This window comes from Balaenoptera acutorostrata, chromosome 4, assembly GCF_949987535.1.
Source record: "Balaenoptera acutorostrata chromosome 4, mBalAcu1.1, whole genome shotgun sequence".
NCBI classification, from domain to species: Eukaryota; Metazoa; Chordata; class Mammalia; order Artiodactyla; family Balaenopteridae; genus Balaenoptera; species Balaenoptera acutorostrata.
In genome coordinates, this window is record NC_080067.1 from 56803022 (window position 1) to 56819263 (window position 16242).

Here is a 16242-nt window from a genome sequence, read left to right on the forward strand (position 1 = left end):
AATCACATTGGTATGCATTGCACATCAATTCTGCTTTAGAAGTAGAAAACCTACTACAAAAAAGTTTTTAATTAATTTCTTATTCCATGTTCATTGTAGAAAAACTAGACTATACAGATAGGAAAACTGAAGATATAATCTTATGGCCCAGAAAAAAAACACTATATTTTAAATTATATCCTTTAGCTCTTTCTGTACATCTATATATAGATATATAAAACTGTATGTTTTGATAAATAGATATTTTAAATGGGATAACAGCATATATGCTGTTTTGTAGCATTTTCCCACTTAACACACAGTACAAATCATTTATAGACCATTAAACTTTATTTTTACAACTTAAATTTTTTTACTGCATAGTTTCCAAAATATGGGTTTACCATATTTACTTAATCTCTTATTGTTCTTAAATTCTTTTAAATAACTGCAAAAAAAAAAGAAGAGAAAGGTTGCTGAATGTTTCCTCATATTTCTCATAAATGGCAGTGCTTTTGGACTGGTTTAAAAAGATTTCTGTACCTGTGAAATGTTTCTATCTTTATAGCTACAGCTTTGACTATATGTATAATTACTTAAAATAAATTCATCCAGAGGGATTTCTGGGTCAAAGAATAAATGCTTCTACAGCTTCTGATGGATATTGCCAAACTGCCCTCAAAAAAGTTGTTAAAATTTACATTTTCTCCAGCAGTGTATACTTCTCAATATCTCTACCTGTACTGGGATTACCATTTTTAAAAAATCTTTGCTTGCACAGCATTTTGAAATGTCTTCAGAACCTCCCCCAAACTCCCTCCTTTTGTTCTTCTAGTCTCCTGCTGCCCAATCTTCATCTAAACCTCTCTGCACTGTCCTTCCCAGATCTATTTTTGTTTGTGCTTTTCCACTGCTCAAGTCTTACAATGGCTTTGCTATAACACTGAAAGTTGCCTAGCTCGTATTTTATCCCCTTAGACTCTTAGAGCCAAAGTATCAACCAACAAATCTGATAAACGAATCCATGCTAATGTTAAGGGGCTCATTTCCAGCCACATGTGTGAAATATAACTCAAGCAGTTTAACAAAAATATATTATCTACATCAGCAGTGCATTTTATTTAACTTACAGGGCAGTGGTTCTCAATTTTGCTGCACATTGAAATCACCTTGGGAACTGTTAAAAATACTGCTGCCTGGGACTCATCTCCCAAAGATTCTGAATAAATTTGGTTTATTGTGTGACTTGGGCTTTAGGATTTTTGAAGCCTCCCTAGGTGACTCTAATGTAGCATCTGTGTTTGAGATGACTTAAGAAAGATCCTAAGTAGTTTCTTCTTACGTAATACTGGAGGATGCCAAGGAAGAAAAATACAAGGAACATAATCTCAATAATCTGACTCATCTGCAGAAGATAAAGGAGATTAGAAGGGGCAGCTAGGGGTGAATCATTTGCCAATGACAACAGGATAAGAGTAGCATTCATTTTCTTGGCCCTGCGGCATCTTAGTTCCCAGACCAGGGACCGAACCCGCACCCCTTGCAGTGGAAGGGCAGAGTCTTAACCACTGGACCACCAGGGAAGTCCTGAGCAGTCACATTTCTTGATGCTAGGCAGGTGCCTGCTGTGTTAGGAAGTAGGCCAAGCCTTATCTTTGAAGTATTGATAGCCTTTGTAGTTAAGCTAATCAACTCAAACGAAAATGATTTGAGTAACAAATGTTATGCCATGCAATTTAGTGACAGCATTCCAGGTTTCATTCCAGGAGGTAAACTACTTCCAGTTTGCATTTGCTTTATTGTTTCGACAAAGTTGGGCAGTACCACAGATTTTCCCCACAAGCCATAGTGGCCCTTTGGGACAACTGTTAGAAGAATAACTACAACCAGTTCTAGCCGCTTAAATACATTATAGCACTCTTACAAAGTAGCTGTTAGCCCTATTTTACAAGGAAAGCTGAGGATCAGAGAAGGTTAGTAAATGGGCTGGCCTCAGAGCCAGCAAGTGGCCTGGCTGAGGTGGGATTCAGGGAAGCATGACTCTTAACTTTAACAGTCATATTCTATTTACTACCAAGTGTCAAACCATGTTTTTCCTTTTCCCCAGGACAATTTGAAGTGACAATGGTAAATTGCTTTCCTGGGTAGAATATGCTTCCTTGTGGTCTGAATGATCTTTCTGATATTTTACAATTCAGAAGACAAGTGATGAGAGCCACTTCTGTGCTAACCCACCTCCCGCCACAGTGTCAAGTAAGGACACTCTGTTACCTTATCTATCTCTGTGACCCGGCATTACTAACATTATCATTCCAAAACACCAGCTGAGAGCATACTCTGCAGAGGACTGTAAGATCCAAAGGCCTTAATGGGTTGGCTGCTTCGTTGGGGAAGAAAAGCTTTTTTCCAAACCTGGCTTTTCCCAAATTACTTATGATAGGGAAGATTTCCTTGGTGACCAGAAAAGGAAGAATAATTTCTGTGGCCAACATAGTAGTTTGACTCTTTTTTTTTTTTTCTGTTTTTATTCTTCTTCTTATTAGTCATTATTCTTTTTATTGTAGAGGGCCATTTAAGCCACCCAGGTAAATACCATTGTACCCTAGAATCTTTAAAGGGTTTTACTCCCCAGCTACATAATTTCTGGAGGAAGAGAGTGATTGTAGGGCTTCCTGTACGAAAATTGCCTTTCTTGGAGCCAATGCTAGAGAAGGGGATGGTAATTCTTTCATCACGTCAACACTGTAGTAAGCAGGAGGTCAGGAAGAGGCTCTATAGCCTCAATGGGCCCTACCTAAGAGACAATAGGGGACTTAGGGGTGGAGAACGATGCTGGATTCGAGAAAAGCAAAGTCCTAGGAATGTGCTACAATACCCTAGTTAAGGGACTTTTTGATAGGACAAAGCTTCAGAGACTATGTAATCCTACACACAATTAGAACGGACAGGGAAAAGGAACATCGACCCTCTAGGAAAATCACGTGTTTTTTTTTTTCCTCTCTAGTTGTCATTCTTGAAAGGAGTTTACCAAAATAACCCGAGATTAAAGCCCAAGGTTGGGGGAAGGGAGGAGACTCGGTTTTGGAGGAGGGTTAGGAGTTTAGATAGAGCAGGATGCTTAGAAATACTGTTCAGTCATAGGGCTCAGCCTTGACTACAGATTGTAGTTTAGATTTTAGATTGTCTGGCACTAAAAATAATGCCTCTTACATAGAATAAACCGGAAAGTTACATTTTCCTGTCTACGGGGTTAAAGAAATACACACCCATGACACAGTAGAGAGAACCGTCACCCTGCCAGGGTAAGCCAGGGTATCCTGGCTCAGGCAAAGGTTATCTCCTCGACAGTTAAAGACAAACTAAATTCTGCAGGGCAGGCAGGAAAGAAATGCATCATGCAAACACCGGCTGCCACTGCCTCTCCAGCCAGCCAGGTCTCCTGGCCTCTTTTCTTGGGCTGAGGTGATGAGTGCCACGCATGAAATGCGAGATCTGTGCTGTTCCCCAAGTACTTGGAGGAGCCCAGCCTGCTGCCCCCGGGAATGGGGGGCTCCACTGTCGGGGACATTGGGAGGTCACCCGCGCCCGAGTCTGCTTTTAAGGTGGCTGCACTCCCAGGAACCAGAACCCGTTTTCCCCAGAGCCTTCCTAAAACATTTAACTCACTCTCTGCCGCCCTCTATAGGAGAACAAAAATGGAGGAGGGGTGGTTTATAAAAGGCTGGAAGATCCGTTTCTGGCGCTGAAAACCAAGAAAGAGGGGGGCATTTAGGAAAGACGAAGGATTAAACAATCGTCAAATTCTATTCAAGAACTTCACCTTCTCCATTACCAACACAGACTACGAGACGCACATAGACCTAACCCGCTGCTAGCAAAGAGGCGAATGCGACACCCTGCAAATGTCAGCCTGAACCACCTTAAAAAGCGATCGCCTCACTGCGTTAGAAGAATTTGTATTCTCGTGGGACAAGGTCCGGAAATTCTGTTTCCCCCTTTAAACATTGCTTAAGAGAAGGGAGAGAGAATCAGCCCTGGGCTACGTCTCACCACTTGCTGTGCGCTCCGGAAAGTGGCGTCCAGCAGCATCAGCTTCCAGGGGTCGGACACGGAGCTTGGCAGGGGGATGTAGATGTAATAGGCGGCCAGCGCCACCAGGGCGGTAAGCAGGACACACGACGACCTCATCCTCCCCCTCATCGGCTGGCCTGCCGGGTTGACGAGGAGGAAAGGGCAATGCCACCAAAGACCTCAGGCAAGTTTCTGCAAGGGCCAGCCGCTCATTCACCGGTTTCTTACATGTCCAGGAGCCAATCAGAGGCGGCGTCGGGAGGAAGTCGGAGCGCTGACGTGCCCTCTCCACTGTGTCCTTGCAAAGTGTTGCAGACACTCCAGGTTTGAGAAAGCTCTGGGGCTGTGCTGGGCGCAGAACAGCGGACTCCGGAGGACACAGGTGTGTATTGCACCCTTGTGACCAAGGGCTCCCTCCTGAAGGTTCCCAAACGGAAACATGCCTGGAATAGTTTCGGTGTGATGAGTTTCTGTCTGTCCAAAGCACGTGGGCCAGTCTGACTCAAAATGGAGTCCGATGTGAGAAAGATAATAAAATGATAATGATAAAAATCCACTGTCTTCAGCCAGATTTGCAATGGAATGTAAATTCTAGCTGTTATGTGGTGAGAGAAGGTAACAAATTCTTATAGCTCAAGCAATGCTAAGCCAGTAGTACATCTAGCACCCAAATCTTGGTTTCCAGATCTCATTCTCCAATAAAAGGAACCATGACTCTTTGCCATGGCACCGTGGAGAAAAGCCTGATTATAGGGATGGGACAGGTAAAGTACAGGATGAACCTGTTGTTCTGTAAGATAGAAGTGCTAAAAAATGATGGGAACTGGTCAAAAGGACACAGGTGGCAGCTGGAAGTGTCTCCCCATGGCTAAAGCTGGGATAATTTTAGCATCAAAATAAATAATAATGGATTACAAACCATTGAATAAAATAAATATCTAGGAGTCTATACTAATATAAATAAATAGGGAAACACCACGTGAAAAAAATTCTTTCAAGTGGGTCAGTGGTAACAGAAAAAGCATTTGAATCCAGATTTCCTATTAAAGATGAGGGGAGGGGAGGGGATATAGAATGAGAGAGATAAAGGGGGGGGGGGGAAACTTCACCAGCAGAATTACAACCAGAGATCCAGAAGGAAAAAACTGGAAGAACTGTTTTAAGGAGGTGGTTAGAGAATAACTCCAAACTTATTGATCGAGGCCTTAAAACACCTGGTACATATACTTTTGCAACTTAGTATAGTAATTTAAATTTAACCTAATCCAAAGTAATGAAATAATCATAAATTTGGGACTGAAAATGATACTCTTGGGAAAAGTTGTCTTCCTATTCAAAGTTTGGAATAAGACATTTATATGAAGGGTAAACTTCAATGATGTTTCAAGCATTCAAGTTTGAGATCATCATTTTATCTTTCTTTGTAGTTACTAGTTAAGCATATAAGTCTAAACAGAAAGAGATATATAAGTTTGTGAGTGAATGTATGTGCATAAAGTTAAAAGCTAATCTCTACGGGTGATTACAAACAATCCCAGAGCTACCAACCGAATTGACAACTGGATTGATTCACATAATTTTCTTTTAGGTAATCTGTAAAATAATTCAAAGTTTTACCTTGTAGACTTTAATATTTTCTTCCTGGATTTTGATTATATTCATAAAATCATAGATCTTAGAGCTGATGACAAAACAAACAAACAACAACAACCCCACACCTGACCCATCCTTCCATCTTCAGCCAGTAGTTACAAGCTTGGTTTATAGATGAGTCATTTGAGGCCCAGAGCAGCTTGTTCATAGTCTTCTAGTTTGTAAGTGATAGAACCAATATTCATTGCTCCTGCCTCTCGGTGCTGTGAAGCGTCCCTTCAGCAGTGCACTAAGAGATAGAAACCAAGAAAAAACAAAGAAACCACTATGATTCTCAGTGCTTCTTCTGTAGATCTGAGAGTCTTTATAAAATGAAAGCAATCTGAGATAAATTTAAACACCTTCATCACTTGTTTCTAATACTTCATTCATTCCACAAATATACCTGGTCCACACTAGGAAATAAAGGAGTGGGGGCAAGGCAGTAAGGTCTCTGCTCTTTTTGATTTTGCGTGCTTGGTAGTGATGATAGTTGTGGGGTGAGAGTAAGGAAAGTAGAGAAAGGAGAGCCAAACAATAGATAAATGTTAACAATTAACAGGCATGGAACGCTAACCACAAGCCAGGTTCTGTGGTTAACACTTTGAATGTATTAACTCATTTAGTCTTCACAACAATTCCTATGAAGTATGTGCTCTTCTTATTCTGAAAACAGAGGCACTGAAAGATGAAGTGCTTGCCCCAAGTCACCTAGGTAGTGGGAAGTATAGCTGGGATTTGAGCCCATGGAGTCTGGCCCTTGTGCTCATGTGCTTTACTGCTCAACCCTGCTGCCAAGTGGTTAGGACTGGGAAGAGAATAGAACAGGGTAGTGTGATACCTTGTGGCTGGTTGCTGCTTTAAACTGGGTGATGAAGGGGACTTCTTTAAGGAGATGCCATTTGAGCTGACAGATGAATGACGAAGGAGACAGCCATGCAGGAATCTAGAGGGTGGGGAACAAGTGTAGAGGCCCTGAGGTGTTACGAGATCAGGGAACAGAGAGAGTGCTGGAGAGGTAGGGGTCATGTGCAAGGGGCGGTAGAGCAGGCACAGTCAGAGAGGTAGCATGCATGCAAAAGGGTGGATCGTCTAGGACTGTGTGGGTCATGATAAGGAGGTGGCATGGGAAGCCATTGAAGACTTTGCAGCAGAGGAGCAAGAGAATTTGATCTGTATTTGAAAAGAAGCACTCCAGCTGCAGTGTAGAGAACAGGAGGCTTTTTCAGTCATCCAGATCAGAGATGATGGTGGCCTGGAGGGGCAGTGTTAACGGTGGGACAGAGAGAAGGGGCAGATTTAGAATACATTTTAGAGAAAGGGGAGACAGGACATACAGATTGTGAAGGGTGATAAAAGGAGAAGAGTCAATAAAATGCTCTGCTTCTAAGGAAATAATGTGTGATTTGATGTTTAGGCAATTGACGTTTCTATTTATATAGAGTATCTTAAATTCGTTTTTATTAAGATCTCCTAATTATATGACATATTAATATCATTGCTTAACAGAATTTTTACTTTTATTACTTGAAATAATTTACCCAAAATGCCATATACTACGCCATATGAAGTGGGCTTCTTCATCTAAGGACAAGCAGAACTTTAGTTCAGCAAACACTTACTGAGTCCTGCTGTCTACAAAGCACTGTGGTAGGTGCTGTCATGATAAAAATGGTCCCTTTCCCACAAAACAATGTCCACTCTAGTCAGAGAGAAAGTCAGATAAACTTTTTATTATTTGAAATATACAAATTCCAGAGCTATAGAGAGGAGGAAATCATGAGTAGATCTGTTCTAGAAGAGTGAGGAGTAAGAAGACCTACAAGAAAGGTGATGACGGAGCAGAATGGGCAGGTTGGACAGGAGTGTGCAGGTAGATATTAGGTAAGATCATCCCAAGCAGAGAGGAGAGCACACATAAAAGTCCTGAAATGTGGTATGAGCTGCAAGTAGTTCAGGTACTTCTCGGGCATCAAATGCAGGAAGGTGGAGAGATTAACCTGAAGAGTTAGGCAGAGGTCATGCGATGCAGGGCCTGGTGGGTTGTGCCAAGGAGTCTGAACATTATCCCCTAGGCAGTGGGGAGGCACTGGATGATTTACGTTAGATCTAGTGACGATGGAGAGGGTATGCGGCCTGGAGGAGAGCAGGGGAAGCTGCTGGCAGTGTGTCACTTCCAAGGTGTCCGAGAAAGAGGATGCTATTGTAGTTCAGACTTGTATGAAGTGTTGGTAATGGGGTTGAAGAGTCCGAAGAGATCTAAGAGGTAGAATCAAAAGGACTTGGAGAGGGAGGGAAAAGGTGATTTCCCAGATTTCTTGTTGAAGCAACTGGATAAAGAATGGTGGAAGAGTAAAAGATTTGAGGGAAAATGACAAATTCACTGGGGAGTATTTGGGTTTAAGGTTTCTATGGAACATCCAAGAAGAGATATTGAGTAGACTCCTAGACATACAAGTCAGGAGCTCATGGGAGAGGTCCAAGCTAGAGATGTAAGTGTGGGAGTCTTCATCCTACAACTGAAGCCCTGACAGTGGAAGAGAGAGAAGCTAAGAGCTTGGGAAGTGCGAGGAAGAAAGCCAGGCCTGAGGGCCTTGACATTTACTGATTAGGAGAAGGAAGAGGACAAGTTGACAACAGAGGCCAAGAAGAAGTGGTCAGAAAGGGGACTGTCTGATCTAGACAACTGAGTAACGATGGATAGTGAAAGTGAGAGAAAATCATTCAGAAGTTAAATTTATGGAGTTTCCTAACTGGATTCTTGAAAGGGGAGAGAAAGGATGGAGTCAATAATGACTTCAAAGTTTCTGGTTTGAGTAATGTCATCAACTGACATAAGAAATATTGAATGCAAAGCAGGTTTGAGGGTAAGATGATGAGTTCAGTGCTGTGACCTTTGATTAAGGTCAAAGCTACTACATGATATGTTGAAGAAAATTAGTTTGTGAATTACTGTATTTATAATGTATGTGCCTAATTTTCATAATCCCTCTACTGATTATGGTTTGAAGCTCATCCTTGGTCTTGCCAATTGTGACATTATACTCACTTAAGACAGAAAACCTCGGCTTGTGTTCAAAGAACAAAAGGAAGTTTTTCTTTTTTCTTGCAACCATCCTATTATGGTATCATCCAAAGATCTATGACTTCACACACACACAAGAATCCAGCATGGACCAGCCTATGGCAACTTCACAAAAACAGCCGTGACACTCCTTGATCGGGAGCATCATATTGCCTCCTCTTCCCATCATAAACACACAACTCAGCGACCACAGCGACGTCCAATCTCCCAGTTTCCTGGATCTTGCCCTCAGTAATGTGTTAGCTTCCTATTGCTGTTGTAATAAAGTAGCACAAACTGAGTGGCTTAAAACAACAGAAAGTTATAGTCACACAGTTATGGAGTCTAGAAGTCTAAAATCAAGGTGTCAGACATCTATGGTCTCTCTGAAGGCTCTAGGAGACAATACTTCCTTGCCTCGCTCATGCTACCTTCTGTGGTTGCTGGCAATCCTCAGCGTTCCTTGGATTGTAGATGCATCCAATCTCTGCCTCTTGTCTTCACATGACTGTCCCCCTGTGTACAGGTCTTTGTGTCTCATCTTCTTATAAGGACATCGGTCATATTGGATTAAGGGTCCTTTCTATCTCAGTGTGACCTCATCTTAACTAATCACATCTGCAACAACCTTATTTCTAAATGAGGTCGTATGCTGAGGTACTGGGAAGGAAGAGAATTTGGGAAGGGTGTGTGGCACTATTCAATCCAGTACAGTACCCAAGAGTCAGATGAGTAATGGAAGCACATTAGCTGGGCATCCTGCCCCTTCCCCCACAGTGGCTGTGCGCGTGGTTCCCAGGCCTCCTGAGATAGTTTGGGCAGTTCCTATACAGGTGATGTTCCCCTTGCTCATCTTCTGAAGCTCAGTCTTTTGTCTTTGGATTGACACCTAATCTAATAACTAATTCAGACTGATGGGAATAGGGGTGGGGTGAGGGTAGGGGATGTATAGGAACTTTCCTTATGATTGACTGATGGCCTCTTGGAAGTAATACTTCCTTTGCTTTCTAACTCAAAACCGTACTGTTCAGATTTCAGGCTGATAGAAGAAGAGTATATGTGGGGAGGATCATGGCCAGTGGTGATGGCTGTTTGCAGAAACATGGCCGTGGCACTGCTCAAAGAATCTACAGCGTGCATGCACGTTCACACGCACATACACACACACACACACACACATCTTCTAAAATAAGATCGAAATTTAAAAATCAGAAGGTAAATAAGGTCAGTAGAAAACATGTGAGACCATTTTTTTAAACCAGCATCTGGTCAGCATTAGCTCAGGTACTGCCAAAGGAGAAAGGTACTCAGCAATAAGATACAAGTTGGGATCTTTGACCAAAGGTATTTCTCGTTTAAAGTCAGGCACATTCCATTTTCTAAAAACTTCTGCGCTCTCCAAGGAACTGATTGTTATTAAGGTGTCCTTGGTGGATCTATCCACCGGAAAAGGTGTGACCCAGGTAGATGACTGGGCATGGTTGTTGGTCCTGGGGTGCGTCTGATGGAAAGTGGTGAGTTGGAAATCAGGGCTCCAGTCAATCACCTGTGAATTTGAATATAATCTTCAAATAAATTCCAAAGTTCTTCCCAAGCCTACCAACCTTGGCTGGTCCGCTTCTGCCTACTCTGTAGCTCACCTAGTGCCCTCCACACCTGTCCTCTATGCTGCAGCCACACTGGCTTCTTTTCAGTAAGTCAGTTTTACGAAGGCTCTTCTGCCTCTGGGTCTTTATTTGTGTCATTCTGTGCCATTTCCTCTACCTGGCACTCTCTGCCCTCTACTTTTCATCCTAGTTGGCCCATTCTTATTATTTAGGTATCTGTTTAAATGTCACTTCCTCGGAGTGACAATGTCTTACAATGTTAAGCGTGTAATACATTTGGACCTTGAAGCTTGTCATAGAAGCACCTTCTGTAACTGCTATCTGATCAGTTAGCAGTTAAGACTCTTACCTTTCTCACAAAGCCAACTTAAATGACCTACCTCTGGGTAAAGGGGGTGAGTTAGACAGAAAGTTATGTTATTGGATATTTGTATCCTGAAGAAACCTGTTTTAAAGTAATTTTCAATATTTCTGAAATACTAACATGATTTTCTTATTTCAGAATCTTGTTTCGGAAAGATTATTGAATATTTGCCTGCTTAAAAGCTAGCCTTTTAGTAGGGTTCTGGTTAAGTATCTTTTCTCCGTTTTCCATTTTTTTTTTCAGATTTTCAGATTGATGCAAACGACTGTGGGTAACACATTTAAGGCTTATATTCCTTTAAACCCTGAGAAAATTATTTCATAGTTCTTGATATAAAGTAGCTCCTTCCATTTTATGTGTGCATTCAAGAACCAGATATCTTTTCATGGTCTATGCATGAAACTATGTAGAAAGGAATTGATAATATTTAAACTTATATAATATCACAATATGTTACAATTCCCTTATTATCTTTGGACATAGATGTCATTTATTTACAAAATCTGTAGACATTTACCGATGACCTACTAAGTATTGAACACTGTTTCATTCTTGGGAATGGGACAATATCCCTGCAGGGAAGGAATTCTCAGTCTAGTAGGAAAGAAAATAAATAAACAGGAAAATAAATAGAAGAAAACTTGCTAAGTGCTATAGGAGAGGTGTAGAAAGAATATCTGAGTAGAAGTACACAGACAAGGGCAGAAAGGCATATGCAAGCATATTGTGTAATCAAAGGTTTGGGCGCAAGAGCATGACACTTTCAAGGAGCAACTTCTGTTGATTTTATGAATCATATAAACAAGTCTGTTTTTAACTGAACTACTGGTGGGACCTGAGTTAGTGATTTACAATCATAATTCATTTCAGTGATTTAATTGCATTTATGTAAATCAATGATAGCATAATCAGTGTATACTTCTCAGGAATAAATGATTTATATTGATAAAAATATGCTTTGTAATAATTAGCTATTAAAAATGTCTACTGGTGAAGTAGTCAAGATGACATTTTAATTTTAGCAACTAGATATGTTAAAAGTAAATCAAGTGAGCTATGTACACAGTTAGGTTTCTCTACTGCCTCATGGTTTTTAAATACTCATCTTGGAAAAATAAACCATTGGTTAGATCTATTGGGCATTTACTTTTGTTAGTTCTGTAGCATATTCCCAGAAAGTTATTCTTTTTAAAAATTTGAATGCAAAATTAAAGTTATTACCTACTCCGGTGCCTGCTCTAAGCCCTATATCCAGGTCTCTTCTCAGTTCTAGGCACATAGTTGAAGTTCAATAAATGTTATAGCTGGTAAAGTCTAATATTTAGATCTGAAAGGCTGACTGTGAAAAAGAGATCATTAATAGGTAAGAACTTACATATGCCATCTTATCAATTGTTTCCTGGATGTCTTGCAATTGCCTGTTCCTTTCTTCCGCTCTTGCTGCCTTCCTTTGTGAATTAATGATTTTCTGTATTGGTATGCTTTTATTCTCTTCTCCTTATCTTTTGTGAATCCACTTTAGGTTTTTGCTGCATGGTTACCATGAGGCTTACATAAAATATAAACATAACAGTCTATTTCATGCAGGTAACAACTTAACTTTGATTGCATACAAAAACTCTACCCTTTACTCCTCCCCTTTTATGTTTTTGATGTTATAATTTACCTTTTTTTAATATTGTGTACTTATTAACAAATTATTATAGCTATAGTTATTTTTAATACTCTTGTCTTTTAACCTCTATACTAGAGTTAAGTGTTTAACACTCCACCATATTACAGTATTAGAGTTTTCTGAATTTGACTACATACTTACCTTTAGCAGTGTGTTGTATATCTTCATATGTTTTCATGTTACTAATTATCATCCTTTCATTTCAGCATGAAGACCTCCTTTCAGCATTTCTTGTAAGGAAGGTCTAGTAGTGATGAATTCCCTCAGCTTTTGTTTGTCTAGGAAAATATTCATCTCTCCATTTCTGAAGGACAGCTTTGCCAGGTAAAGTACTCTTGGTTGGCAGTTTTCTTTCTGCACTTTTAATATATCATTTTACTCTCTTCTGGCTGGTAAGGTTCCTGCTGAAAAGTCTACTAATAGCTTTTTGAGGGTTTCCCTTTTGCCTCTCTGTTTTTAAGATTTTCTTTGTCTTTGATTTTTGACACTTTTATTCTAATGTGTCTTGGAAGGGTCTCTTTGATTTTGTTTAGTCACCTATGAGCTTCATGAACTTGGATATCCAAATCTCTCCCCAAATTTGAGAACTTCTCAGCATTATTTCTCTAATTAAGTTTTCTACCCCCTTCTCCCTCTCTTCTCCTTCTGTAACAGCAATGATCACAAACTGATCCTTTTGATGGTATACCATAACTCGTATAGGCTTTCTTTCCTCTTTTCCATTCTTTTTTCTCTGTTCTTTTCTGACTGGAAAATTTCAGTTCCTGTCTTCAATATCACTGATTCTTTCTTCTGTTTGATCAAGTCTGCTCTTATGTTCTCTATTGCATTTTTAATTTTATTCATTGTATTCTTCAGCTCCAGAATTTGTTTGGTTCTTTCTGATGATTTCTATCTTTTTGTTAAATTCATTTTGTTCATGTATTGTTTTCCTGATTTTGCTGAGTTGTCTTTCTGTGTTTTCTTGTAGCTCACTGAGTTTCTTTAAAATAGTTATTTTGCATTCTTTGTCCAGTAAGTCAGAGATCTCCATGTCTTTCTGTTCAGTTACCAGAAGATTATTGTGATTTTTTTGGTGGTATCATGTGTACTTGATTTTTCATGTTCCTTGGAGTTTTTGTGTTGCTGTCTTCTCATTTCCTCTAGTCTTTACTAAATGCTCAGTTCAATGTGTATCAAAATTTTTTTTTCTCCAATGGAGTGTGGGAAATTCTCTGCAAACATGGACTTCCACAAAGGCTCTTTGGTTTGTGAGTGATTGTCCAAGTCAGTGTTCTCTAGGGACTCCCAGATCTTGACTGAGAAAAGCTGGAAATGGTTTATGGGTCACTGCAAGGCCCACAGTTGGAGTCAAGGTTTGTCTGCCTATTACCTGACACAGAGGTTGGCAAGACTCCTCCTGGGTGTCTTGACATATGATGCGGGGACCCACAGCCCCCTCAAAGGCACTTCTGTCCGTGGATGGATGCTGACTTTTTTGTTGCTGGGGTGGGAGGGAAGACAGAAATGAGGGATATCTATGCCATCATCATACTAATATCAGTGCCCCCACCCTTACAAACAAACAAACAAACAAATAAACAAACTCTTGAAACCAGTAATTAAAAGCTAAGGGAAAAAATTGTTAAAATGTGCAGGATTTTATTTTTTGCTTGTGCATGTGTGTCATTAAAGGGGGAGTTTTACAATTAATTCAGCAAGTTGTAATTTCAAGACTCCTGAAAAGTGATTCAACTATTGCAGCATTGTATCATGTCAACTCTGTTTTAGGATTTTTTTCCCTCAAGTTTGTAACTCAGGTATGATAATTTGCTACACATAGTAAAAAATATGGTAGACTTTTGATACATTTGTTTAAAAATTTTAAATTTCTGTTATTTTAAAATTTTTATCAATATAAAACTCCATTGATAAAAATAAGTACATTTTAACAATGTTTATATTCATGTAGCAGAAAACACAGGTAGTAAAGAGACACATAGGAAAATGTTTAACCTTCCAAGAGTCAAGGAATGTAAAATAATTTCCAGGGTCCTGCTTTTCCTCCAAAAAATTATAAAGTTAGAATAGATCATACAGATGTTGGGAAACGTAGGTAAATAGAGAGTATCCAGTTTCCTTTTATAAATGATGCTATGAATCTTTATGTAGAAAACATTCTTTAGTAAAGATTAGTTATCTACATTTTTTTTGAAAACACCTTGGAAACTATGTAAATGGTTTCTTGTAGAAAAATATTTATTTTAAAGTAAATACATATAAGTTTCTTCTACATAGTAAAATAAATATCTAAATGTAATTAGAACACCTTCTCCTTAAAATAATTTAAAAAACAGGATACCACCAACACAAACAACTGCTTAGTTATAAGTGAATGAATATATATTATGGTAACAATTATGTTTAAAACAACACAAATACAATAAATGGAGGGAAATACACCCAAACCTCAAATGCATTTGTGTTTGTATAATAGAACTTTGAATAATTTTATTTTCTTTTTATTACTTTGAAATTTTCAATTTTCTTCATTCATTACTCTATAATGTTTTTAAAATGACTTAGAAACAAAAAGTCACAAAGATGCCAAAGAAAATTGGTACTGGAACCATCTTATACCAGATAAACCTGGACTTTCATTGAAAGTTACATTATTTACATCTGTTTATCCAATTTTAAAATTCTATTTATAAAACAATCCTTTATAATTTATTTGCCTCAAACAGCCTATCCTAATAGAAAGAAAGCTGGCTGGGAGTTATTGACTTGGCTCTATCACAGGCTATCTATATGACCTAGGGAAAATTACTCATCATTCTTGACTCTTAGTTTCTTCATCTGTAAAATAATAATTTGGACCTAGTATCTCTAAGATTTCTTCTAGCTCCAAGAGCTACCAGTCATATGAGAATGCAAATACAGGCTAATCATATTCCAAAAGGCACTTTAAGGCTCTAAAAATGTACTTTTATTAGAAAAATACAAAAACTATCACACAAAAAAGTAATTTATGTGGGAAAAAATAAGGAATCATTAAAATACAGTATTAGTTCAATAGGTGATCATAATCCACAGAAATGTATATTTGGCAAGAAATTCTATCATTGGGAAAAAATATGGAGCATAATTAAGCTCTTCTAGACTCATTGGCCTAAAGTTATTTTTCCTTTCCTTAGGTAAAATGAATCATTCAGCTTTTGCAATACTTATGACTAACTAACTCATTACTAATTACTTTATAAATAGAGCTTTAATGAATTGAATTACAAGATCAATTCTATAATCAGTGGTAGAGATCTCAGCATCCAACAAAGGAAGTTGTGTTCTTTCTAGTCCTAGTAAGGAAGTAAGAAGAAACTTACTTCCCAGGCTAGTCTGAAAAACATATATATAATGAGTTTTTTATTGTATATAATGGTCTATTTCTATTAAATGAAGGTCTCATTAATCTTATAAATTCTTTGATCATCTACTTAATAACTGCATCTCCCTAGTTTTTAAAAATTATCTTTTATGCTAACTCTTCTACTTTTGTTGTTTTAAAATGTTATCCTTTCCACTCTTTCTAAGTCCATGTGGACTTTCTAAGTCCACCCAGCCTAGGCCTGCCCCAGGGCTGACAAGTCAGGGGGTAGCAAATTTTTAATTAGACACATTTATCATTAATAGTAGCAAATTTTTAATTAGACACATTTATCATTAATAGGGGTAGGAAGGAGCCCAAACCCAGCCTCCCTTGGGGCGGAGACCAAATGGGCCTCTCCTTCCTGCAGAGATGCTGGGCCCCTGAACTTGTCTAGGAACCCGGGCAGCTGGGCCTCAGGGAGGGGAGGAAGGTGGGCATCACAAG

The 16242-nt window shown here is 39.1% G+C and overlaps 1 protein-coding gene across 1 annotated transcript in view; it reads right to left on the bottom strand.

The window, feature by feature from the left end:
• The window catches only part of NCEH1 (neutral cholesterol ester hydrolase 1), a 67483-nt gene extending 62978 nt beyond the window's left edge, over nucleotides 1-4505 (bottom strand). Inside the window, exon 1 of the mRNA XM_007197497.2 lies at nucleotides 4030-4505. Coding sequence (XP_007197559.1) covers nucleotides 4030-4179 — 150 coding nt within the window. The 5' untranslated portion in view covers nucleotides 4180-4505. The remainder of the gene's footprint in view (nucleotides 1-4029) is intronic.
• Between the last annotated feature and the right edge of the window lie 11737 nt (nucleotides 4506-16242).